At 32.2% G+C, this 27,768-nt stretch overlaps 1 protein-coding gene across 3 annotated transcripts; it reads right to left on the reverse strand.

The window, feature by feature from the left end:
• On the reverse strand, nt 22,537–27,501 carry LOC109343412 (uncharacterized WD repeat-containing protein alr3466-like). 3 transcript variants are annotated; one of them, XM_019581681.1, is made up of 8 exons: nt 26,735–27,501; nt 25,667–26,700; nt 25,486–25,576; nt 25,153–25,313; nt 25,017–25,068; nt 24,826–24,905; nt 24,647–24,740; nt 22,537–23,585 (listed from the first exon to the last, which is right to left on the reverse strand). In XM_019581681.1, the coding sequence occupies exons 2-8, from the start codon at nt 26,660–26,662 to the stop codon at nt 23,050–23,052; spliced, it is 2,010 nt and encodes a 669-aa protein (XP_019437226.1). In that variant the 5' UTR covers nt 26,663–26,700; nt 26,735–27,501; the 3' UTR covers nt 22,537–23,049. The 3 variants fall into 3 exon arrangements, with proteins under 3 accessions (XP_019437226.1, XP_019437225.1, XP_019437227.1); XM_019581680.1 differs by having other exon boundaries at nt 25,667–27,500; XM_019581682.1 differs by having other exon boundaries at nt 25,153–25,310; nt 25,667–27,499.

A 27,768-nucleotide genomic window follows, 5' to 3' on the forward strand; every position in this document is an offset into this window, starting at 1 on the left:
AGCTATTTTTCTGAGTTGCTTGAAGTAAAGTGTTTCAAAGTTTTGTAAACTTAAAGAGCATTATTACTAGGTATACAAAAGAGTTGATTGAATTGCAAGTGTTATTATATTTCATACTTATAAAGGCAATCCAAGCCATCATTCAAATTCTTCATTCATTGTAATTACTTTCTTTCACGAGGTGTGAATTGAAAGGGAATAGAGTTACTTCGAAATGTGTTTTCCAAGGTGATAAGTATTAGTGAGTGTGTAAGGTACACATAGATCTCGGGGGGAGATATTGTAGTTACAACTCATAATATTTAGTGGAAAATCTCTTGTGTTGCAAGAGTATTGGACGTAGCTTTCGGTGGACAAGAAGGTGAACAAGTATTAAATCCTTGTGTACTCTCTTCTCCCTTACATCTTTGATTTATTCTTGTTTATTTTCTGCAATATTATCCACTGCACTTTAACTCTTCATTTTGCAGAAAAAGTGGTCATAATTTCTAGTCAACTAATTCACCCCCCTTTTAGTTGCAATCTCAGTCTTACAATTGACACCAAAGCTTTTTTTTGAGTAAGTTATTGTCAAAACTGACCCTACATCAAAGATGACTGCAAGATCATTCCTAGGAGAAGGTTCTAACATAAACCGCCCTCGAAGTATTGTTGGAGAATGCTATGACTTATGGAAAATCAGAATGAGGATATTCATAGAATCCCAAGACTTGGATATATGGAACGCAATGTAAGGTAAATAAAGCCCAAATCTTCATGGAATGATGAAGACAAGAAGAAGGTGCAATATGACCTAAAGGCAAAGAACATCCTCACTTCTACTCTTGGAATTGATGAGTTCTTTAGAGTATCTAACTGTAAATCTGCCAAGGAAATGTGGGATACTTTAGAGACCATACATGAAGGAACGGAGGAAGTAAAAAGGTCAAGGCTAAACACTCTTTCTCTCAAGAATATGAAATGTTTCGAATGAAACCTGGAGAGAAGATACTGGATCTTCAAAAGAGATTCACCCATCTTACAAATCATCTTCTTGCTCTTGGTATGGTATTATGTAACAGTGACTTGAACTTGAATGTTCTAAGATCACTTGCCAGAACATGGCAACCAAAGGTAACAGTCATTTCTGAAAAGAAAAGTTTATCGAAAATGTCCTTGGCTGCGTTATGTGGAAAATTGTAGGAACACGAGTTAGAACTCAACCAACTGGATCAACATGAAGAACAAGAGAAGAAAAAGGAAGAATATTTCTCTCAAAGCAAAAAATGACAAATATGAGTCATCAGAGCATGAATCCGATAAAGAAGAGATAGCAGACATGAGTCTTCTTGTGAAGAAATTCAGCAAATTCCTCAAAAGGAATAAATGTGGTAGAACTGGACAAGTAAGAAAGTTCACCAAGAACAACGATGCATCTACTTCAAATCAGAATTTTACATGCTTCTGATGTGGTGAGGTTGGTCACATCAAGATGGATTGTCCAAATTTGAAAAAGAATTCATTCAAGGTAAAGAATGAAATAAAGACCAAAAGAAGAGCATACATAGCTTGAGAAGATAACGATACCAGTTCTGCCTCTGAACCAGAAAATGAGGAACAAGCACATCTCTCCTTGATGGCATCTCATCACTTCGATGATGAAGAGGTAAATGACTCAAAACTATATTCTTATGAATTACAAACTGCATTCAATGACCTGCATGATGAGTACATCAAACTCACAAAAATATTTTTAAAACAAAAAACTGAGTTAGATTCAGTTAGAAACAAACCTTCATCATCTTCATGTCAAAACTGTATTGCTATTGAAAACAAAGTTACAACATTAAATCTTAAACTTAATAAGATAAGTAAAAGCTATAAAAGTTTAAATAGAATCATCAATGATCAACGACACTCAACAGACCGAAGAGGTCTTGGCTATTCAAAAGGCCACGTTTCTAAGAATCCTAGTGTCCCAATTAAGATAAACTATCACAAAGGAAGTATCATTGCTCATAAACTTAATAATGAAAGAACTAGGATACATAACCATCAACCCACATGCACATATTGTAAACATCATGGGCATACACCAAATACTTGCAAAATTAGAAAGTATGGTGTACTCCTGGTCATTATAAATGGGTTGAGAAAGGTGCTAACCATATAGGACCCAAAGAAAATTGGGTACCTAATAAAACTTAACCTGTTTTGCAGGATAATTTGGAAGCCGCCTGCAACCTATGGTATTTGGATAGCGACTGCTCAAAACACATGACGAGCGACAAATCAAAATTCTTCGCCCTTACTCCAAGGGACAAAGGATATGTCACATATGGTGATAATAATAAAGGAAAAATTCTTGGAGTTGGTAGAATTGGAAAGCCTCTCTCAACTACGATAGAAAGTGTGTTATATGTTGAAGGACTCAAGCACAACCTTCTTAGCATAAGTCAACTATGTGACAAAAACTTCCATGTGGCATTTAACCCAGATAAGTGCATCATAGAAAGTAAGAATCCTCAACACTCTAAACTAGTTGGTAAGAGAATAAACAATATATATATGATTGATATGAATTCATCTTTACCAATAACATGTTTAGTTACAAACGATAATCATGATGCATGACTATGGCATAGGAGAATTGCTCATATTCACATGGACCATTTGAACAAACTTATAAAGAAAGACTTAGTTGTTGGTTTACCAAAAATGAAGTTTGTTAAAGACAAACTATGTAGTGCTTGTCAAATGGATAAACAAACAAAAACTTCATTCAAACCAAAGCATATGATTTCTTCTGATAGACCATTACAGCTACTACATATGAACTTGTTTGGCCCCTTAAGGACAAAAAGTTATGGTGGTAACTACTATGCCCTCGTTATAGTAGATGATTTTTCGAGATACACTTGGACTCTATTCTTAGTGCATAAGAATGAGACATTCAAAACCTTTAGCATTTATGCTAAAAGCGTACAAAATGAAAAATCACTTAAAATCGCTGCTGTAAGAAGTGATCATGGAGGAGAATTTCAAAACTCTTCTTTTGAAGAATTCTATGATGATCTTGGTATCAATCACAACTTTCTCTAGCATTGATTTTCAAAACGTGTGTAACTTTTCTCATAGCGAAGAACAATTTCATCTTATGTTGCTAACGTTTGAAATTTGTCCCATCAGACTCAAATGGTTTGTTCAGGTCATAGCTGTTCGATCTAGTAATATTATCTACAAATGCCATTGCAATAGAAACTGTGAAGAAGATCTTTGCTCCTGACCTTGGCAAGGTTTTGATGAAGACACCAACATCACCAAAAAGAAGAAAAGGAAGATTACTTATGAAGACCAAGAAGATTAAAGCTTCAAGACAATTAGTCTAAGTCTAAATATGTACTTCTATCCTATACTCTTTAATATACTAAAGTAGTAATGCTCAAAATATTTTAAAAGGAATTGAAACATTTCAAGTTTTAAATAAAAACATTTTTCAAAATAATGTGTAACAGGTTACTGAAATTTGAGTAACAGGTTACATGAGTCAGTCATCCAACAATATTTAAATTGAAGTAACCGATTACTCAAATTTGAGTAATCGATTAATCTAAGTGAATTTTAAATTCACTGTTGGACAGAGATTTTGAGTAACCGATTACTCAATGTAATTTTTGAAAATGTCACGTTTGGGTAACTGATTGCCCACTTGCTGTAATCGGTTACTGAGAGATGTTACATCAGTTTTTCAGATTTGAAACTCAAGGGTCAAACAATTCTTACTCTATCATAAAGGCAAAATGACTGAATAGAAAACCTATTTAAAGGCCTTAGAACTCACAATGAAAACAACTATTTGAACAACTCTTTCACACTTTTCTCACAACTTTCTTACACTTTTCTAAAATAGTTTTCTGCACTTCTAGAAACTTGAACTCAAACTTTCAAAGCTATTTTTCTGAGTTGCTTGAAGTAAAGTGTTTCAAAGTTTAAACTTAAAGAACATTATTTACTAAGTATACAAAAGAGTTGATTGAATTGCAAGTGTTATTATATTTCATACTTGTAAAGACAATCCAAGCCATCATTCAAATTCTTCATTCATTGTAATTACTTTCTTTCACGGGGTGTGAATAGAAAGGGGATAGAGTTACTTGGAAATGTGTTTTCCAATGTGATAAGTATTAGTGAGTGTGTAAGGTACATAGAGATCTCTGGGTGAGATATTGTAATTACAACTCCTAATAGTCAGTGAAAAATCTCTTGTGCTGCAAGAGTACTGGATGCAGCCTTCGGTGGACAAGAAGGTGAACTAGTATAAAATCCTTGTGTGCTCTATTCTCCATTACCTCTTTGATTTATTCTTGTTTATTTTCTGCAATATTATCAATTGTACTTTAACTTTTCATTGTGCAGAAAAAGTTGTCATAATTTCTAGTCAACTAATTCACCCCCCTCATCTTAGTTGCAATCTCAGTCTTACAGAAACGTCTTAAAATTGTTGTTACCATAACTTGCAACAATTATAAATGGCAAGAAATAATACTTACTGGCTGAGTCACGACCAGATTGCTCTCTTTAAGACGTTTAGTGGCACTGCCCAAAATGTGCAAGTAGAGTATCAAGCACGTCGTCCCCAGGATAAAACAGCCTAGATCTCTGTTATCGAATTCTTACTGTACTGCAAGAATCGATCTCAAATACACCCACCATAATATGGCTACCAATGCCAATTCTCGAAATTCTCACAATATGGCTAACAATGCCAATTCTCAAAATACCCACAATATGGCTACCCGTGTCAATTCTCTTCCCACGATACTGACTACGAGTGTCAATTCTCGAAATGCCCACAATTTGGCTACCTGTGCCAATTCTTTTCCCTCAATACTAACTACCAGTGTCAGTTTTCGTAATTCCCACAATTTGGCTGCTTGTGCCAATTCTTAGTGTCACGGAAAGAAAGGGGGAGAATTTTGCCAGAAATGCATCGGCGGAAAATATGAGGGAGAAAGAAAAAGTTGAATGAAAACACATTCAACTTGGGGCAAGTTATAATGAGGGGAGAATGTCTCTATTTATAACATGAGATTTTTCCATGTTCCTTATCTCTCCAATGTGGGACTTGAGACTTGTTTTTTTTCAAAACTTTTCTATGTGAGACTTAGGAGTTTTTTAGATTTCACACCCAAAAGTTCCCATTAATGATTTTCAACAAACCATGTTTTAACCTGTACTAGTTCAATCTTTTTGTTTAAGTTTTACTTTCCATTCTACGATTTTCCACTTTGTTGATGTTGGTGCAAAGGGATCATTGTGCAATGTTGGTAAGATGCAATCAAATAAAGGAGAGAAAGTTGGTACCAATGTATATTATATTTTAGGATTAGCAACTACAACCACACTTAAGCACATATAGGGTATATATAACATATATATATATATATATAGTCTTATACCTCCACCTTTTAGATTATATAATGTTATCATATCATTTCTTACAGACAAATAAGATACCCTAATATTCTCCTTAAACCGGATAAGATAATATATCTACCAATTGAATAAGGGAATCTATCTATAAATCAGTTTCTAGAATCTTTCTTCAAAAGGAAACATTTGCAGGCTGACGATTCATTGATTGGTTGTAGAGAGTGGAAAGTCAACATTTATAAAGTTTGGTCTACGACATTGATATATAGATAAAAGACTCTATTACTTGAAAATCAAGTCTTAACATGAATTTGATATCCATGTATTGCTAGTATAGAAAATGGAATCATTTTAGCTCAATTCTTTTGCTATTGATGTAGAAGTGCCACTATTTGTGTGTTGGTGTACATCCTATAGAATAAAGGAACCAATAATTCAAAGGTATTTCTTATAGTTAGGGTACTCCCTTGAACAAACCTTGTTTACAATTATTCTCCGACTCAACTATAATGCTCTATAGAAAAACTAATATAAGTGAATTTAGATTGGATTTGAAAAGTTAAGACGACCAACTTAGACTAGATTTAATTTTATTAACATGATTTTACATATAAGGTAATTTATAATGAAATTACTTATAAAAATTGAAAAAACAATTTTCTTGCTTTGACTTAATGGTAAGTTTATTGTGAAACTGAGTAGTTGGATTGTTTTAAATCGTCTCCAACACAACTCTGATATTATTTGGAACATGAGCTTATAAATTTTGTAGTAGCCTACAACGTTTTGACAAAAAATTATTATAGTTGTCCACAATTAGTCTTTAGCTATCAATTAGAAGATATCATTTATCTTTAAAAAAAATAGAATGAATTTAATTTTTACTTACATTCATTATAAAATATTATCTAATACTAATTTTAATTCCTATTTTTTACAATAATCAATCAACCAAACCAACTCGGTATTCGTTCAAAATTCGACTTGTTATTTAGCTCGATAAACTTGGTTCATGAAGTAAATGAGTTGAGCTTGAGCTAAAAATTGAGCTTGCTAAATAAACAATTCGAACTTGAGGTGGATATAGTTCAACTCGTTATGTTGATGAACTGACTCGATATGTTTTTATATATATATGCATACACTTATATATATATACTTGTATATATATATATATAAATATTTATAAACTAATTAGTTATATTTATTGGTATTCTATATATAAACAAGTTTATATATAACCTTTTCTAGAGTTTTTAAAAAATGAATTAATTATTTGAGTTGTCCAAATGAACCAATTCGAAACGAGCTGAAAAATTTGCAAACTTTAACAAGCCAAACTCGAGCTAGAAAAATAATGTATATCGAACTCGAGTCGAGTTTTGTGCTAAGCGAATCTTATCGAGCTGCACTAAGTCGAGCTCTGATTTGACTCGGTTCGGGTCGTTTCCTGCTCTAAGAAATAACATCAATAAGATATTAACCTACTGGTGTAAGACTCTATTGGATCTTCAAGTATCTTATCAAGCCAATGGTCACATATCTGATTCTTGAGAACGACATTTATTGGGAGGGACAAAATAGAGATTAATTTCTCACCCTCATGGTAGGGGTATTGATTATAAAAGACTGTAAAAATAGTATTATAAAAAAAAATCGAATTTATAAATATAAATCAAATAAAAATTAATTCTTTAATATATAAAAATATGTTACCTATGGAAAAACATTATTCTTTAAATGTTAGTCTTTGGCTATCAATGAGAAGATATGATTTATCTTTAAAAAATAGAATCGATTTAATTTATACTTACTTTCATTATAAAATTTGATGTAATAATACTTTTAATTCCTATTTTTTATCACAATCAATGAACCGAACTAACTCGATATTCGTTTAAAATTTGATTCGTTATTTAACTCAATAAATTTGGTTCATGAACCATATGACTTGAACTTGAGTTGAAAATTGAGATCGTTAAATAATTGAGCCGAACTTGGGCTAGATAAGTTCGACTCGTTAGGTTCATGAGTTGGTTTGATATGTTTATATATACACACACATATATAAACTAATTATTTATATTTATTGTTATTCTATATATAAACAAGTTTATATATATATATACCCATTTCTAGTAATTGTTTTTAAAATTAATTAATTATTTGAGTTGTCTAAATGAACCAATTCGAATTGAGTCGAACAGTTCGTAAACTTTAACCAAACCAATCTCGAGCTAGAAAAATAACTCATAGCAAACTCAAGTCAAGTTTTGAGCTAAGAAAATCCTTATCGAGCTGAACCAAGCCGAGCTTTGGTTCGATTCGATTTAGCTCGTTTCTACTCTTAAGAAATAGCATCAATAAGACATTGTTTTACTAGTGTAAGACTGTATTGGATCTTCAAGTATCTTATCAAGCCAATGGTCACATATCTGATTCTTGGGAATGACACTTGTTGGGAGAGACAAAATAAAGATTAGTTTCTCTCACACGGTGAAGGCATTGATTATAAAAGAATGTAAAAATAGTATTATAAAATAAAGAAATGAATTTATAAATATAAATCAAATAAAAATTAATTCTTTAATATATAGAAATATATTACATATGGAAAAACAATATTCATTTTAGTCATTGGCTATCAATTAGAAGATATGATTTATCTTAAAAAATAGAATGAATTTAATTTATACTCACTTTCATTATAAAATTTGATGTAATAATAATTTGAATTCCTATTTTTTATCAGAATCAATGAACCGAACTAATTCGATATTCGTTCAAAATTCGACTTGTTATTTAGCTTGACAAACTTGGTTCATGAACCATATGACTTGAACTTGAGCTGAAAATGGAGCCCGTTAAATAACCCAGTCGAACTTGGGCTAGATAAGTTCGACTCATTAGCTTCATGAGTTGATTTGATATGTTTACATATATATACACACAGATAGATAGATATATATATATATATATATATATATAATCTAATTATTTATATTTATTGTTATTCTATATATAAACAAGTTTATATATATAACTATTTCTAGTTTTTTTTTTTAAAATGAATTAATTATTTGAGTTGTCTAAATGAACCAATTCGAATTGAGTCAAACAGTTCACAAACTTTAACCGAACCAAACTCGAGCTAGAAAAATAACTTATATCAAACTCGAGTCAAGTTTTGAGCTAAGAAAATCCTTATCGAGCTGAATCAAACTGAGCTTTGGTTCAACTCGATTCGGCTCGTTTCTAGTCCTAAAAAATAACATCAATAAGATATTGTTCTACTGGTGTAAGACTCTATTGGATCTTCAAGTATCTTATCAAGCCAATGGTCATATATATGATTCTTGGGAATGACACTTGTTGGGAGGAACAAAAATAATAATAATTAGTTTCTCTCCCACACAGTGAAGACATTGATTATAAAAGAATGTACAAATGATATTTTAAAATAAAAAATCGAATTTATAAATATAAATCTAATAAAACTTAATTCTTTAATATATAGAAATATATTCCATATGGAAAAACAATATTCTTTAAATGTAAGTCTTTGGCTATCAATTAGAAGATATCATTCATCTTAAAAAAATATACTGAATTTAATTTGTACGTACTTTCATTATAAAATTTTATATAATAATAATTTTAATTCCTATTTTTACAACCATCAATTACAAATACAAATCTTGAAGGAGAGACGTATGCTGGTACATTAATTACCATAAAATGGAAAATCTTCATTGTTACATTGATGTCAAGGACTTGGGAAATGATAATCTAACTAGATTTTTTTGGGTCTAACTTAAGCATTTTTAGGATGTGCAATCAACAAAACTAATTCGATAGTTATTAGAAATTTGACTTGCTATTTAGTTTCATAAATCTGGTTTATGAAACAAACAATTGAAGTTGAACTCATTAGATAAACGAATAGAACTTAAGTCAAATATAGTCTGATTTGTTAAGTTTATAACATTGTTCAATTATAAATTTATATATAAGAGAGCGACTCAAGTGATCAAAAAAATTCATATAAATATTGTGACAACAATAAGTTTGAGTCTTACAAACACACATAATATTTAGAATTAAAAAACCATATGTGTTTATATTTTGATCTTGACCATTCAAATAAGATCATATGATTCTTATTAATTGTTTTTATTTCTTACAATAACAATTATTTTTATTTGAATCAATTTCTATATATATGTGTAATTTTTACTACACTACATAATATTTAATAGATGAACTTTAATTGGTAGTTACTTTTATTATTAAATTTACAAATCTTATGTATATGTATAATCCACCAACTCGGATTGACCTTTAAATTTATGTTGATGTGTGACATAAGTTTAAGCTCGTTAACTTATTAGAAAGTTCGTGAAATTTAATTGAGTTGAACATGAACTAAAAAAATAATTTTGATTAAAACTCGACTCATTTTCACCCTTATGTTTGGTCTATAATTTTCATGTCAGTTTGTTATGTACTCTAATGGTAAAGGAACAAGGAGACTCATGGCTTTTATTTTTAAAATTAAAACATTACTATTGCAGAAAGATTTGTTAACCGCCAACTTAGTCCATCAAAAGTGTCTATACCAAATAAATCGCTGAAAAGTAAAAAGGATATTGTGTTTGTCCATTTGTTCGGCACTGTCATTTAGAAACATAATGAGTGTTGTTACCGTAGCTTAAAACAATTATAAATGACAAGAAATAATATTTACTGGCTGAGTCACGACCATGTCGCTCTCTTTAAGACGTTTCGTGGCATTGCCCAAAATGTGTAAGTAGACTATCAACCACGCTGTCCTCAGGATAAAACAATCGAGATCTCTGTTATCGAATTCTTAATGCACTATAAGAACCAATCTCGAATACACCCACCACAATATGATTATCAGTGTCAATTCTCGAAATTCCCACAATATGGCTAACCATGCCAATTCTCGAAATTCCCACAGTATGACTACCCGTGCCAATTCTTTTCTCACAATCTGACTACCCGTGTCAGTTCTTGAAATACCCACAATACGACTACTTGTGCCAATTATTTTATCTCAATACTGACTACAAGTGTCAGTTCTCGAAATGCCCACAATTTGTCTACATGTGCCAATTCTTTTGCCTAAATACTAACTACCAGTGTCTGTTCTCAAAATTCCCACAATTTGGGTGTCTGTGCCAATTCTTAGTATCAGGGAAAGAAAGGGGGAAAAGTTTACCGGGAATGCATCGGCGGAAAATATGAGGGAGAAAGAAAAAGTTGAATGAAAAATGCATTCAACTTGGGACGAGTTATAACGAGGGGAGAATGCCTATATTTATAACTAGATTTTTTCCAAGTTCTTCATCTATCCAATATGAGACTTGAGAGTTATTTTTTCAAAACTCTTCTATGTGGGACTTGAGAGTTTTTTAGATTTCACACCCAAAAGTTCCCACTAATGACTTTCAACAAATCAAATTTCAATATTCCCCCACTTGAAATTAAAAAATGATTTCCGAGAATTTATGTGGTTTCAATAAGGTTGTGCATAAACAAAGGTGTCATGCGACTTGAACATTTGTATAGTGAGTAAGATCCAGATTTTACTAGAGTGACTCATAGTCTTGAACTCTATCTCCAACATCAAAACACACACAACCTTTTCAAAGGTGTATACTGTAAAGCCCGTGCGTTTAAGGCCATGCACGTCTATCCCACTATAGTAAACGCTCTAAAAATTTATGCCCCAAAATTTCATAGGAACCACCCCCTACTTCCACATTCACATATGTGAGTCTATCAAGAGTACTCATGTAGCCTAGGTACTCCACTCTAATTGGAGTATAGATCTCATTAAGAGTTTAACTCATCATTACGTATGTTGTAGGAGTCACGCTTCTCATAATTTTATAGCATGTTTATTCTCATATCACTTCACAACTTGTTATTACTCATTGAACATATTTCTTGGGATCTCCAATCAGTTAGGTCAAGTTACCATCATGAGTGATCCTCGTTCTAAGGGCAATAGTCACATACTCTTAGAAGTATTGTTGACTTTCTTTCTAGCTAGTCCTTTCGTCAAAGGATCTGTTAAGTTATTCTCAGTGCGTACATGATCCACTCCAATAGCTCATATAGAGAGTAACTCTCTAATGATGCAGTCTTTATGACGAATTTGTTGTTTCTTACCATTATAAAAGTGGTTCTCAATTTTTTCAATAGTCGCGGTACTATCATAATGGATCAACACAACTGGTATCAGATTTTCTCATAGGGGAATATGTGCAAGCAAGCTTCTCAGCCAACTTGTTTATTTACTAGTTGTTGCTACTGTTATCATCTCAACTTTCATAGTTGATTGAACTAAAATAGGCCGTTTCTTGTTAGACTCTAGATATCATCTCATTATTTATGACATTTGGCCACAAATTAGCATCCAAAGAAGTCAAAACTTCTTGGAAAGTTGATAGATTCTCCTCTAATATATAGACAATATAATCATGTCTATACTTTCTAGCAGTTGTTACTCTCTTACTTCTTTTAGGTTCTATTTCAAACCTTTCATTTTTTTATCATTATCTCTAATCACAGATATGTGACTAGTTGATGTGTCCCAATATTCCTCAATTTAGAAGGGAATTTCTTTTTCATTGAAATCAACATCTATAAAAACTGTAAAACGTGTTTATTTGCTTCACACATATTTACATGGTATATGGTACAATATATAGGACATGTGGCATGACTAGTTACAGAATGTTTTCAGTTATAGTAATCCCTAAGATAGCGCTTATGTTGAATGCTCTGATTGTGGTAATGCCTATAATATCTCATGCTATTATTATATGCCGTTGACACTGTTGATTACTGCAATTGTGCCTAGGATCGTGGCTGTGTTGAATGCATGGACACTGTATCCTTAATAACATCGTTTAAACTCAATGATCACTTTTGCGTTAATGTCATAAAACATGTATGTCTTGTTGTTTACAACATACTCAACGAATATACATTCATAGGCTTTGTGAGTTTAACTCTTTAGGGGCAAACCAATAGAAATGATTTCATGAGCAATTCTATGTATCTCATTGGACTAAGACTCTACTGATTTATCATCAATCATATAATACTTGAGGTAACGACTAACAACATATGTTTTAGTCCCAGCTTCCTTAGTACCATATTTCTTTTCAAGTGTATATCAAATTAATTTGGCAGACTTGTATGAACTCTAGTAATCATAGATATCATCAGAAAACCCATTCAGAATGAAATTCGTACCTAAGTAATTATTTTCATTCTAGATAACTACTTCAATAGGTAGTTTATCTTTTTTCTCCTTTTCAGCTTTTTCCGACACCAATGGATATCGATTTTCAGAACATGGACAACTTTTCTCATATTGAGGAAAAATTCCATCTTATGTTACCATCGTTTAAAATTTGTCACATTAAACCAAAATGGTTTGTTCAGGTCAAAGTTGTCTGGTCCAGTAATATTATCTATGAATATCATTGTAGTAAAAACGTCTTAAAATTGTTGTTATCATAGCTTGCCACAATTATAAATGGCACGAAATAATATTTATTGACTGAGTAACGACGAGATCGCTATCTTTTAGACATTTCGTGGCACTGCCCAAAATGTGCAAGAAGACTATCAACCATGTCGTCCCCAGGATAAAACATCCCATATCTCTCTTATCTTATTCTTATTGCACTATAAGAACCAATCTCAAATACATCCACCACAATATGGCTACTAGTGTCAATTCTCAAATTCCCACAACATGGCTAATAGTGCCAATTCTCGAAATTCCCATAGTATGACTACCCGTGCCAATTATTTTCCCACAATTTGACTACCTATGCCAGTTCTCGAAATGCTCACAATATGACTATTCGTGCAAATTCTTTTATCTCAATACTGACTACCAGTGTCAATTTTCAAAATGCCCACTATTTGTCTACACGTGTCAATTCTTTTCCCTCAATCCCAACTACCGGTGTTAGTTCTTGAAATTCCCTCAATTTGACTGCATGTGTAACACCCCGTTTTTGAAACTTAGAAATTAGGACTTCATTATAAAAATATGATGAAAATTTAAATAAAATTAAAGGCAACCTGTTAGAAAATCAGAGTGAATTTAAAATTTCTTTTCATTAACATGTTCAAGATGCGGAAATATTCAATATTATCATTACCCAAAAAATGAGGTATCACATTCAACCTAAAAACCATGATTTATATAATTATCTATTTGTTTAAGTATATAGCTTTACAAAATCAATAATCTTAATCTTAACATAATGATTATAAAAGACATCATGTTTGCGAAAAGAATCACTCTTAAGTATTTTTCATAAAATATAACTTATATAAAAATTAGTTCAAAAGACCAAGGGTATTCCTAAAACAGAACCAATAATCCCAATATAAATAAGATACTTACCTATATATCAACTAAATTCTTCTTGTCTATATTGCAATCAATGGATATCCATAGAACAACTGCAACAAACCTGGACACTGAATTTTTACTCTAATTCGTTTTTAAATAAATAGTGGACAATGAGTTTGGGTAATCGATTACCCACTATCAGTAATCGATTACTGAAAACTGTTGCATGAGATTTCAGATTTCAAAACGAAATGTTTTCACTCCAAATGAAATCTCTTCACTTCAAACAACTCCTACACTTTCAGCAAGACACCATGGGTGTTTTGAAAGTCTATATAAAGACTCTAACTCTCACAACACAAACACACAACTTTCATATAACTCTCATACTACTCTGAAAAATTCTCTCACTATTTTTCTGCACTTTTGCACTAAGTTCTTAAACTTTCAAAAGAGAATTTTTCTGAGTTACTTGAAGTAATTGTTTCAAAGTTTTACAAATCTATTGAACATTATTACTAAGAATACAAAGAGAGTTGATTGGATTGCAAGTGTTATAATATTTCATACTTGTAAAGGCAATCCAAAGCCATCACTGAAATTATTCATTCATTGCAATAAACTTTCTTTCACAGGGTGTGAATAGAAAGGGGATAGAATAACTTGGAAAAATGTTTTCCAAGAGTATAAATATTAGTGAGTGGGTAAGGTACTTAGAGATCTCGGGGTGAGACTTTGTAATTACTACTCATAATATTTAGTGAAAAATATCTTGTGTTGCAAGAGTACTGGGCGTAGCCTTCGGTGGACAAGAAGGTGAACCAGTATAAAATACTTGTGTACTCTCCTTTCCCTTTCCTCTTTACTTTATACCAGTTTATTTTCTGCAATATTATTCGTTGCACATTAACTTTTACATTTTGCAGAAAAAGTTACTACAATTTTAAGTCAACTAATTCACCCCTCCCCCTCTTAGTTGCAATCTTGTTCTTACAAAGCAATCATATCAACTCATTCATGCAAGAATATCAAACTATCGGTGACATGTAGAACATAAAAGAATGTCTAAATTATGGCAGTCCTCGAATGCATGTTCATCCACCTCAAGATTTAAAATGACAATTTATCGAAACAACAAATAAGGTATTTAAGTTTATCTTTCTAACGTAATTCTAAAGCTAAGATGAATGATGTTCAATTTTTTTACATACTAACCATAAGACACCAAATATTGATTTGTTCTAGTTAAGATAACATAAATAAATAGCGAGACAAAAATTATTACATGCCAGTGAATTAGCTATCCAATGATAATGATGAGAATATGCTCATAAATTGAAGCTATTATTAAACTTCCATAAATAAAACTATCACTAACATGACAAAAACAATATCACACAAAGTGAGTTGAGAAACACAACAAGCCGGATAGTAAAGACTAGCTTTGATACCACTATTGTAACACCCCGTTTTTGCAACTTAGAAATTAGGACTTCATTATAAAAATATGACGAAAATTTAAATAAAATTAAAGGAACATGTTAGAAAATCAGAGTGAATTTAAAATTTCTTTTCATTAACATGTTCAAGATGCGGAAATATTCAATATTATTATAACTCAAAAACGAGGTATCACATTCAACCTAAAAACCATGATTTATATAATTATCTATTTGTTTAAGTATATAGCTTTACAAAATCATTAATCTTAATCTTAACATAATGATTATAAAAGACATCATGTATGCGAAAAGAATCACTCTTAAATATTTTTCATAAAATATAACTTATACAAAAATTAGTTCAAAAGACCAAGAATATTCCTAAATCAGAGCCAATAATCCAAATATAAACAAGATACTTAACCATATATCAGCTAAGTTCTTCTTTTCTATATTCCCATCAATGGATATCCATAGAGCAACCGCAACAAACTTGGACACACACATAGTATAGACAAAAGAAAAGACAAAGAAAAGAGAATAAGAACCAACTACAGTGACCGCAACGTGGAATTACATAGAGAAATAACATTAAAGTAAGACACCATATAACAACACCATAAACAAACAATGTCAAACATATGCAAATGATGCATGAAGTTAGTGTCTTATACAAGAGGATATTCACATCCACAATTAATATATCTTTCATGCAATGCAATATACAATTCACCAACCAACCACCACCAAAATTACGATACCCGATGGCCAAGATCCTAGTGGGAAAGCAACCGGGAGTACAAATATCCTTAACAACGGCAAGTAACAATTATCTCTATTGTCCAGTACCTCTATCTGAGGTGCTTATATGGTAAGCTCAGTCTGTTTCATGATTCCTCTCTACCGATCATGAAATATGCAAGGGGTGTCAAAGATTGTTTAGTTTGCATGTAAGACTATCCTGGTCATACGACTTATAAGATTGGACCCTCACTAGACTGTCTCACCTAAGCAATCCCCCAAGGCTTCTTCACGAATCACCGTCATTGTCGTCCCTATCCAAATCCCAATGATATTTCTATCACCGTATCTTTCCATTTTCTCCAACTCCAACTACAAGAATGCAATGCATATCACTATTCGAAGTTAGCTCGTTAAATCTTTTAATCAAGGTTTTCATAAGTTTTATTTCCACAAATATCACATAAGTTAGTCATCTCATCCCCAATGCATTTCTATCATGCGAAGTCCAACGGACGAGCTCAATATACTAATTTAGTGATCAAATACAATTGGACAAAGCCCCAATTTCAAACTTAGGTATTTTCCAAATCAATATAATGACTAACGCGTATATTTCTCATTAAATACAATAATCAAGATATATATTTTGAAATCAATACAACAATCAACTTAATTATATTTTCCCATATCAATAAAACAATCACTTATATATATATTCCATTTGAATAAAACTATACAACAATAAATAACATAACCACTGCAATTGAGATATTTATAAATTACAACATTGTCATAAATATTTAACACATAAAACAATTATCAATTTATCACAATACTCACATACATACAAACATAATTATTTAACAACCATTCATGACGATGTAATAACATAAGCGAGTACCTCGCATTATGTTATACACATAAATGAATTCATACACGTATATTTCTAGCACAATCAAATATCTAAGACTCTATACATCGTCATGAAATAGATTAAGGATTCTTACATAGAAACAAGTTTCTATGGGAGTTTCTAATCTATAAGATTCTCCAACTTTTGAGAGAATCGGAGAGGAAAAACTTCAATGAAATACTCTAAGACCACAATGGTCTTCTCCTCAGTTAGACGCTTCATTCCTTTGCTCAATTCTATCTTCTTTGATCCATCCATGCCATTGTCCCATCCCAAACCAAAATCACATTATCTAACAGTCACTCTAATGCATTAATTCCTCCTAAGCACACTGCATGATCATTTCCAAAAGATAACACAACAATAACTTAATTTCTAGTTCTACATATCAGTGCTTATCCTTCTATTTTTTTTAAACAATTAATCTCATGTATACCTATATATATGACACGTATACACATATATATGAAACGTATGGCACTATATGCACTTTAATGACAAATTTTGTTTCTTCCATCCAAACATGCATATTCTAGAAGTAATGCATAGGATAAATATGGATGATATTATTTTCTTATCAAACAATAATCTTCAAAAGTAAAAGGAAAGGAAAGGATGCAGTAATCTATACAAATATGCATAAACTTTAGTTGGCCTAAGTTGTGTCTCTTTCATTCTCATACAAATTCACTTAAGTATTTAAGCTTAACCAAATCATATATGGCAGGATAATAGACATATAGTAGGTGTTTTTTTAAAAAAACCTCCCTGTTTGTTTAAAAGAAAGAATGTAAAATAGTCTTCTTTGTTTTGATAAACCATAGCGGTTCTTTGTCAAATTGTTTGTTTAGTATCAATCATAAATCAACAATCATTTGACACAATTTTTTGTAAAACAAAATTATGAAGAAAAATAAGTTGAACAATCCTAGGAGTAAGGGGCACCAAGTTTTATGCCCTAGGTCCACATGAAGGTGGTTCTTCACATCAGTACCATCTCCATTAATACAAAGGAATATGTTTTTGGAAGTATTATCTCTACACATTAGGTTATGGTTTGAAAGTGTGTGTGCATAAAAAATTATGTTGTGATCTCAATAGAAAGGAAGGACAAGGAATTTAGGAGTATAGAATAAAATAAAATTCAACAAGGCAAAACAAACAGACTGAAATAAAAGTTGTACCGATGAAAAGTCTTCCCATCCATCCTCTATATTGTTTACAACATGAGGAGATAAGATAACTTGTTAGGAAGTGGGTAGTGGTGGCTATAAAGAGAGAGAGTTGATGACACAAAAAGTTAGGGTTGTCTTTTCTTATATAATATTCTGATAATATATAGAATATTATAAACATATATAAAAAGAAGGGAACGTGAAATTAATCTCATCTCCAAAGAGATATATAGGGAGATACTATAAAATTGTGTTTATATTATGTAACATAGAAATAGATAAGGTTTAAACAACACATAAGGGGGAAGAGTGCTAGGGTTTTTGTTTACAAATGTATGTAGAATTCTAGAATAATAAACAACTACTATATATATATATATAAAAGAGTAGGCTTATATACTTTGTATTGTATTATGATAATATACATCATAATTGTAACGGTAATTGATATATATTAATAATGTGATAGGTGTTGTATAATTATGAGTGAAATGATTAAAAGATAAAGTGTGATAATCTAGTCCCAATATTTTATTAGGATAAATGCTATGATAAACATAACTATTCAAATTAAAGCAAGATAAAGTTATCAAATATTAATATCGAAGATATTACTAGGTAATTTATTATGAAAAAGATAAACACTCATAAAATATATTTTATGCAAATTCATTATGTATAAAAAAATATGCCAATAATATAATAAATCAATTTCAATCATTAAATATATTTTTGAAACAAACAAAATCTTAGAAGATAAATATTCACTTGACCACAAGATAACCAATAAAATAACTTATTTTTCAAATAGAACAAAAATCATAAACATGTTAAATAAACATTAAAACATCTACGACTAATATAAAAATCATATTTATTTATCTTTAGATAAATCTATAAAACAAAATTCATATCTTTTATTCACTTGAAAATATAAAATTGCAGGTGTTACAGCATGTGCCAATTCTTAGTACAACGGAAAGAAAGGAGTGAAGTTTGTCAGAAATCCATCGGTGGAAAATGAGGGAGAAAGAAAAAGTTGAATGAAGACGCATTCAACTTGGGGCGAGTTATAATGATGGGAGAATGCATTTATTTATAACATGATATTTTTTCCAAGTTCTTCATCTATCCAATGTGAGACTTGATAGTTGTTCTTCAAAACTCTTCTATGTGATACTTAATAGTTTTTTAGATTTCTCACCCAAAAGTTCTCACTAATGACTTTCAACAAATCAAGTTCCAGCAACTCCACCCGCACTCCAAATCACATCGAAGAAAGAAAAAATTGCAGAATAATTTATTATCTAAGAAGAGTAATTCATAATCATCTTAGAAGAGTGATTCTTAATCTAAGAAGATTCATTATACAAGGTAATTAAATTAATTGTTTTGTTTTTAATTCCATTTACTTTTTTGATTTGTTATTTATTGTTACTCTATGTTTACATATAAATGATCATTATTAGAGATATTGTTAGCGATTTTAGTGATGAGGAAGACATTAAACTATATAGTGATGATGGTGACGATATTTAGATTGTCACTAATGAACGGTTAACATAACATATACTATTCCTTCATCTTTTTCCTTGACATTGATTATCAATATGACATCTTCTACTATTGGAACCTTATAGAAAATGGAATCATTTTTGCTATTGATGTTGAAGCGCCAGGATTTGTGTGTTGGTGTACATCCTGTAGAATAAAGGACCGATAATTCATAGGTATTTTTTTAGCTAGGGTACTCCCCAGAACAAACCTTATGTACAATTATTCTCTGACTCAACTCAAATACGTTCTAAAAAACCAACATTTAGATTGGATTTGCAAAGTTAAGTTGACCACTTAGACTAGATATAATTTTATTAAAATAATATTACAAATAAGGTAATTTATAATGAAATGACTTATGTAAATTGAAATAATACTTTCACTTCAGATTGTTTGAAATATATTATTATATGAAGTCTCACATTATCTAGTATTAGAATAGAGTAAAATATCAATATTATATATTGAACTCAAGTCTCTTGTTGTAATGTGTACCAGATATAAGCACCAAATAGAAACACCTCATAGGCAGGTGGACACATGAGTGTGCTAGGGTTCTCTAATAATATACTGGTAGCCGCTCAACGCTCCAGGGGACGTAGACACAATTGTCCGAACCTCGTTAACAAATTCTCTTGTTTCTTCTTTTCTATTTATTTTATGCACTTTATTTGATTGCTTGTGGCCAACGCTGCGCAACGATCGCTTCCGCTACACCAACAATTGATATCAGAGCTAATTGGTAGAGGGCTCTTAACCCAGACGTCAAATAATGGCTAAAGAGGGTGAAGGCGTGGTGGCTAGACACTCCATAAGTTCATGTCTTGGGTTAGGATCAAGGTGGAGATAAGGACTCATGTGTTGAGTTTAACCCAGAGACTGAGTATTGATGCTGACAATATATCTCTAGATGTTGAGAGAATGTTCTCATTTGAGATGAGAAGTGGAATATCCTAATGGTGTGTCTGAGACGCCATGGAGAAAGATGTTAATTGTTAGCAGATCTATAAAAGCATAGAGGCGTTTGGCTTTGATGTAGGATGTAACATGGGCATTGGCTTGAATGCAAGGATGTGACACAAACATTAGTTAGCATTGACATAAAGTATGTGCTATGGGTATACTCCTTGTGGTGGAGTATGATAGTTCTTTTGAACTAGGATTGTCGGAGTAGACAATGGTGGTAGCGGTTGAGGCTTTCCAAGGAAGCTCCAAGGTTCAATTTGACTGAGTATTAAAGAGGGTGATTGTTGGTGAACTTTTGTGTAGATATTCCAATATATCGAAAGACTTCCTAGCAATATGTGGTTAGGCGGCATGTTCCATTTGATGGCGGTATGGAAAACTGCACTACAAATTTGGAGAGTTAGGCTCTTGGTATCATCCTCAAGGATACTCATAAGGTCTATGATGTAGGGGAGCAATTAAAGCGAATTAGACATTGAACAATGTGAAGTCATATATTCGCTAAGGTAGAGATTCTTTTGTAGATTTACTAAGGAGCGAAATATTCGTCTATTTCAATCAAAGTGGAGATTGTTTAAAATATATTATTATATGAAGTCTCAGATTGCCTAGTATTAGAAAAGAGTAGAATATCAATGTTATATATTGGACTCAAGTCCCCTGTTGTAATGTACACCAGATATAAACACAAAATAGTGCTAGGGTTTGTAATCCTTATTCTTCTAATAATATATTGGTAGCCGCTCAACGCTCTCAGGGATGTAGGCACAATTGATTGAATCCCGTTAACAAATTCTCTTGTTTCTTCTCTTCTATTTATTCTATACACTTTATTTGATTGTTTTTTATATCAACGCTGTGTAATGATTGCTTCCGCTGTACCAATATAACCTAATGGTAAGTTTATTATAAAAATGAGTAATTGGATTGTTTTAAATCGTCACCAACACAACTCAACCCTCTTTAACACATTATCTTGTAACTTTTGTAGTAGCCTATAATCTTTTGACAAAAGTTATTATAGTCATCCAGTTAACAAAAATTGAACAAGGCTAGTAGTAGCTTTTAAATAAGAAAATTTTTAGTATTGGCACGTTAGCTTCCACAAAGTTTTCATGTAGCTTTCAAAAACCCATGAGGACTTTTAATAATTCAGTTGTCAGTTTTACTCTTTAATAAAATTTTCAAATTACATTAATTATCTCATAGTAAAATACGTTTTATTAATTATAAATAACTAAAAATAAATAATATTATCTCATAGTAAAAGTGAATAGTGGTCGTATGAATAAATAGGGACCATATTGGATCAGGTAAGACTCCTTATCCAGTTATAAATGTTAACCAATCTAATTTATGTACAACTTTTGGAAGAAAAAAACTAAGCTATATAACTCCCCACAAGCACATAAAACTAGATAATGTTGACGTAGCCCCAATTAGCCACATAAACATTTTCCATCTAAAACTAACGACAATAACTAGTTGCAAAATGTTCAGAAAATGTAGGGATTAAAAAAAGTAATTAAGGACTAAAATCAAATTCTATATATTTATAGAAACCAAAACATATTTTAAAGGGAAGAAAGGAATGAGAATGTATAAAGAGGTTTGAACCAGCACATTCAGTCATTCACCACTCAGATATTATATTGCACAATTTATCATATATTCTTATACTTTATCTTAGTATTTTCTCTAATCAACACATAGTAATACACCAAATAAGTCTAAGTAAATGGATCCATAAACGTGTAGAAGCAAATCTACTAAGTTTTTATGTTAGTAAAGGCAACACAATGAACAAATAGAAGCTCATATTTGGGAAACACTTCAATTGCATTTTTTTTGTCTGTGTCTATACTATAAGTTATAACTAATATTCACAAAAAATGTTAAAACAAATAAACCATGATTCTTGTGGCCTGACTCTACAAGTAGAACCACATTAAATCAGTGTCAAACCAAAAGTGTAAATGTACAAGTTCCCAAACAAGATGTTACAAGGTTAACATCTGACATGAATTTTGAGGAATGAGCACACTTCTATCTGTGCAGGACATGGGCCACATACCAGGCCCCCACTTTTTTCCAGCAAAGAAGGTAAGTTTGACGCAACTATAAGGTTATTATTTAGCGATCATGAGGTCATAGGTTGAAATCCTGCAAACAAACTTTTTCACTTATAGATGTAAGACTGCATACATCTGTCCTCCCCAGACTCCACTAAGTGGGAACCTTATGCACTGGCCGCCCTTTTTTATACTAAGAAACCCAAGGCCTTGAAACTCTTTTTGAATGTCTCTAGTCCCTACCTTGACCAAGCAAAGCCACCCTGGATATCTGACAAAATTGGTCACTATATAGAAGGCAAAATAAAAGAGCCTTAAATTTGAGGAAATTACCAACAAAGCCATAATGACAGTCTTAAAGCCTAACAGGTAATCCAAAGTTGTGGAATGTCTTGATAATTCCATCAGAATCAGCTGCCACAATTGATAGTCCCCATGTTTCTGATACAGAATTATTATGGAAAAGATTTTTGAGGCATAACTGCTGCTGATCAAATCCATCTTCCGGAAAAGGTGAATCTAAACTGACAAGCTTTTCCTCAGGCCATGTCATAGAACCTTGACAAGTACCATCAATTAAGAACCAACTGCGAAAAGAAAAACATTCCGAGTCTTTAGCCGCAAGAACTGTCTCTAACTGTGGTTGCACTTCTGAAGAATAGCGGGGAGAATTGTTGCGAGAGCTTGCAATATCTGACCAAGGTATTGCAACAGTGACCCCCTTGGAGGAAAAGTATTCACAGGAATACATAGATTTTGTGTGTTTGGAAGAAGCATTTCTAAACTCATTGAAGTTCCATAAATAAATACCAGAGTCGTCTCCAACTGAAATTAAATGTTTTTCGGTTGATGTAAATGAACCGGACATCTGACTTCCTGACTTTGGAAGGCCTACAAGAAATAATAAGATTAACCGTCTTAGAATATTTCATGTAAACCGAACATTAAAAATATGGATGGAGAAAACAAGTATTATGCTGTAGTGGCATTTCTGTTGTATTAAAGTTGCAAATTAGCAAAGGTAAAGTCGAAGATCAGATAAGGAATACAAATAATACAATCCACACATAAAACATGAATCACAACCTTAATGCTTGCAGGTAAAGCATGCATATTGCATACTATAATGTAAGTTAAAAAATGGAAAGCATGAATACTAATACATAAAAGGGATTAAGTAAATTATCTGTTAGAGAAATTATGATTGTGCATATGGAAATAGCCAAGAATAATCAAAAGTCTAGTTGCAGATTAGTAGAGTATACTACAAATAGAGAAACAGAAAAGTGCAAAACTGAAGTAGTTCAATTCTAAAATTTAAGAAGCTAGATTTGGAACCAATTTGTGGAGAGAAATTGAAAGTAAAAGATTTTGGACAGATAGATAGGATAAACATTTAAATCAAAGCTGATATGGTGTTGTTTACCAATTTCTAAATGCTTAAATCTAAACTTCAGCATGCAACAGTGTAAGGGACACCAGATCCTACCACCAAATTATTATCATGCACTGCTAGTCTGTCTGATATATCAGGGAACAATAAAACCAGCTATTACAAACTACTAACGAATTCGGCAATGACATAGCTAACTGTTTATAACTGCAGATTGTTTTAAAAAGAAAAAGGAAAAACATTAGAAGCACCAGCAAAATAACAAGCAGAGACAAGATGATTAAGCCTATTTGATACCAGCAAAATAAGACATAGCATTTAGGGAACTTATCAGCATGCCAAGGTCACAAGCCACAACGATGATGCTGATATAAAATCTCTTTGCCATGCCAAATTAAACAATGGTTTACTATAAAATTAATGAGATGGAAGTTAATCAGCCTCCAAACAAAATGTAAAATGCTAAACAAATGCAAAATAAAAGTGATAACATCAAGTGAGTTTCGAAAGGTATCCTTGTGTTCTTCGCTAACGGTTTGTATTCCAACTTGGTCTCTACCTTTGTATTCCCGAACAAGTTCAATGCCATCCAATATTCTAACTTTGGAATCTTCTGATGTGATCATAATTCTCTGATGGTGTTTCTGGGAAAACTGCAATAGAATAACAGTGTTGGAGCTTTAAAAAGGAAGTAAAAAGTAGTAACATTTTAGCAGAGAATAATTTCAAGATTATAACCTGAATGCTGGTAATCTTGTTGCCAGAAGTTCTCTTCTTTCCATTGACATGTGTTTGTGTCTCAAGCCGGAAATGTTTGCCTAAACAATTAGAAATCCAATTAAGAAACTCATTTTAATCGATGACTCCTTATTCTTTTCTGATTTTGAGGGTTAATGATTATACTAATAGGAAAACCCACAAGTTCATACCTGAAGCAATAAAAAAGCGACAAGTGCCTGTAAGGGTACCAACTACAAACCCCTGCATGAGTAAATAGTAAAGCGGTAAAAATTCCATCGGAAAAAGCTTCCAAAATTTGTGATAAGTGAAGTATCCATAACACACCTTTCCATCTGGCTGGTAACTTATAGCACTTACGGCATCTCGTATGTCTGCCCAATCAACTACTCGCTCTTCCAGTACCCCCCATATTCGGACTTTACCATCTATGGACCCACTTATGAAGTAATTTTCATCAACAGGGTTGAATTGAATGCATGTCACTGCTTCAATTAAAAGAAGGGGCACAATTATGATTAATTATACTTCTATAAAAACATGCTAATGTTTCACATTATAGAAAGTTATGATATGAACAAACCTTATGCTGCAAGTTTATTAATAACTATAGAATGATTGAAAAATGCACATTAAAAGGCCTGGTTCTCATATACTTACCATAGTCCTTGTGATGGAAAACACTATGACATTCATTATAACCAATTTGCCACAAGCGAACAGTTTTATCCGTAGAAGATGAAAGGAGAATCTGAAACAGGTATTTTAGATCAGATTTAATAAAAACTACAACCAGAGCAAATAAAACTTATCACATAATTGGCAATAAAGTAAAACTCACATCTGAACTAGACCAAGCTAAATCCAATACATCACCAGAATGACCATAAAATTCTTGCAGTGGTGATTCCTCGATTTGTAAAATCTTGTTTGGAAGCACATTTAAGGATTGGCTTGAGTTTTTCCTCTGAGAACACGAAATGTCATGTTTCACTTTGCTAATAATACTGTCATCTGTACTGAAGCAAGCACCGGATGTATCAAGGGATACAACGCGCCATACGCGTACAACACCATCTTCACCTCCACTAGCAAGATACTTGCTATTGGGACTAAACTTTATGGTCCAGATTAGGCCTTTGTGTGCTCTAATCTCTTGTCCAATGTACAGTGCACTCAATTCCATCCACTTCTTTTTGTTCCGTCTTACATGTATTCTACCACTTTCACTTGTCCTTGTATTCAATTTTAATCGATCTTTCCCTTTACTTTGTTTTATGCTGTCTAAGATGCGTGCCCACCAACTTTTATTTTCGTTCTTACAAATTTTGAAGTCCCTAAATTTTTCTACAGCCTCACCTTCTCTATCTATGTACTCTTGATTTGAAGAAGAGAACTCATGTACCTTCCCTTGAAAACTTAAATCCGGCTCCGCTTTATCTTCATGGTCTTGGCATCCTTTGAGTTCATCAAACAAGACCTGTGCTTCGAAACTTGATTCACATCCTGCAGTAACCAGTTTCTCAGGAACATGATCATCAAGCACAATACAAGCATTTGTGACAGCTCCATTGCAATTCCAGATCCTCTCCTTTCCCAAGCTCACCGATGATTCATCAAAGCTCACTATTTTCTCTTGCAAACAAACCTTGGAAGAATCATTAACTAAGCTCATCCCTTGTAGAAATTTTTCCCTTCTTTCCTTCACACGAAGAGGCTCATTCACCCAAACCTCATAACCAAACTTTTGTTTGGTCAAAACACATTCTTGAAGAGGTGAGAAGCTATCCAATGAGTCAAAGAACACATCACTATCTCTTCCATCAGAGATCAGCATATTTTGTCCTTAGAAACAAAGATTCCACATGAAAAAAACTGCAACTATTCCAAATTCCAACCCTTCCCCAACTTCAAAAATCACTGCTTTTGCAACACCTTAAATAGTAAAACCAACCTAAAGTCCTAAAAATTCATCACTCTTAAGCTTATCTCTCAAATGATGCCAAAATCAAGGGAATATAAAATGTTACCACCACAACAAGTAGGGACCAAGTACGAGGAATCAAACCTTATCTCCAAAAAACAACCAATAACAACATTGCTTTGCATGTTGGAATAGGCCAATCCCATAAAAAGGGAATAATTAATTATTCCCCAAATAATTAACTATTCCACAAGCCCCAGCAATTAAAATAACCAAACTCAAAGCCCCAAAAAAAGAAACAGCACAAAGATGAAAACTTTTGAGTTGGAACAACAACACTGTAACCACACACCTACCTTGAGTATTAAGCAAAACACACAAAAAAATAACTTTATGAACGACCGTCCAGTTTTTATGGCTAATGCAACAAACCCATAAACTCTTCTGAATAAATTGAATTAAACCAAAGACACAAATGAAGAGGAAGTGGCGCAATAAGAAAAGGGTTGTTGCCAAAATGTGAACTTGTCACTCAGAAAAGAAACCAGCTAAGATAACAAGTGTCTCAAATGAAAGATCTTTGTTTTCTTGAGATCTGTGTTATTTTGGTTGGGATTGAAAACACTCCCCCAGAAAACAAGACACTAGTGTTTTCCACTATGCTTTGTAACATTTTTTATTTATACCTGTAAATAAAATAACTAACCATGGAGAATTTCAGCATGAGAGTGGTTAATTAACGAACTAACCATTAGAATAGTGACACAACTACTGTATAGTTCTATATTTTAGATTAAAAAGTGAAGTGGCGAGAATTTTAGTATTTCTACATGGAAAGAATATAAATAAATCAAACATGAATAAATCTATTGCAAATCAGAAACACATACATGGTTAAATGAGACATAGTGACATGCTTTTTCTATCAAAATTCGGAGAAATTCAACGGTAGGGAGCTAGATAATCTGATAAAGAGTTCAACTTTATTCAGTTTTTGCTTCTTTTTTATTCTAGACTTA

This window comes from Lupinus angustifolius, chromosome LG03, assembly GCF_001865875.1.
Source record: "Lupinus angustifolius cultivar Tanjil chromosome LG03, LupAngTanjil_v1.0, whole genome shotgun sequence".
NCBI lineage: Eukaryota > Viridiplantae > Streptophyta > Magnoliopsida > Fabales > Fabaceae > Lupinus > Lupinus angustifolius.

Bases quoted from the DNA above. Each gene is read 5' to 3' on its own strand.
- LOC109343412 (XM_019581681.1), bottom strand. From the start codon at position 26,662: ATGCTGATCTCTGATGGAAGAGATAGTGATGTGTTCTTTGACTCATTG. The intron at 25,314-25,485 runs GTAAGTATATGA...TTTTAATTGAAG, and splicing joins TTTCCATCACAAGGACTATG to CAGTGACATGCATTCAATTC. The intron at 25,069-25,152 runs GTGTGTTATGGA...TTACTCATGCAG, and splicing joins GTTACCAGCCAGATGGAAAG to GGGTTTGTAGTTGGTACCCT.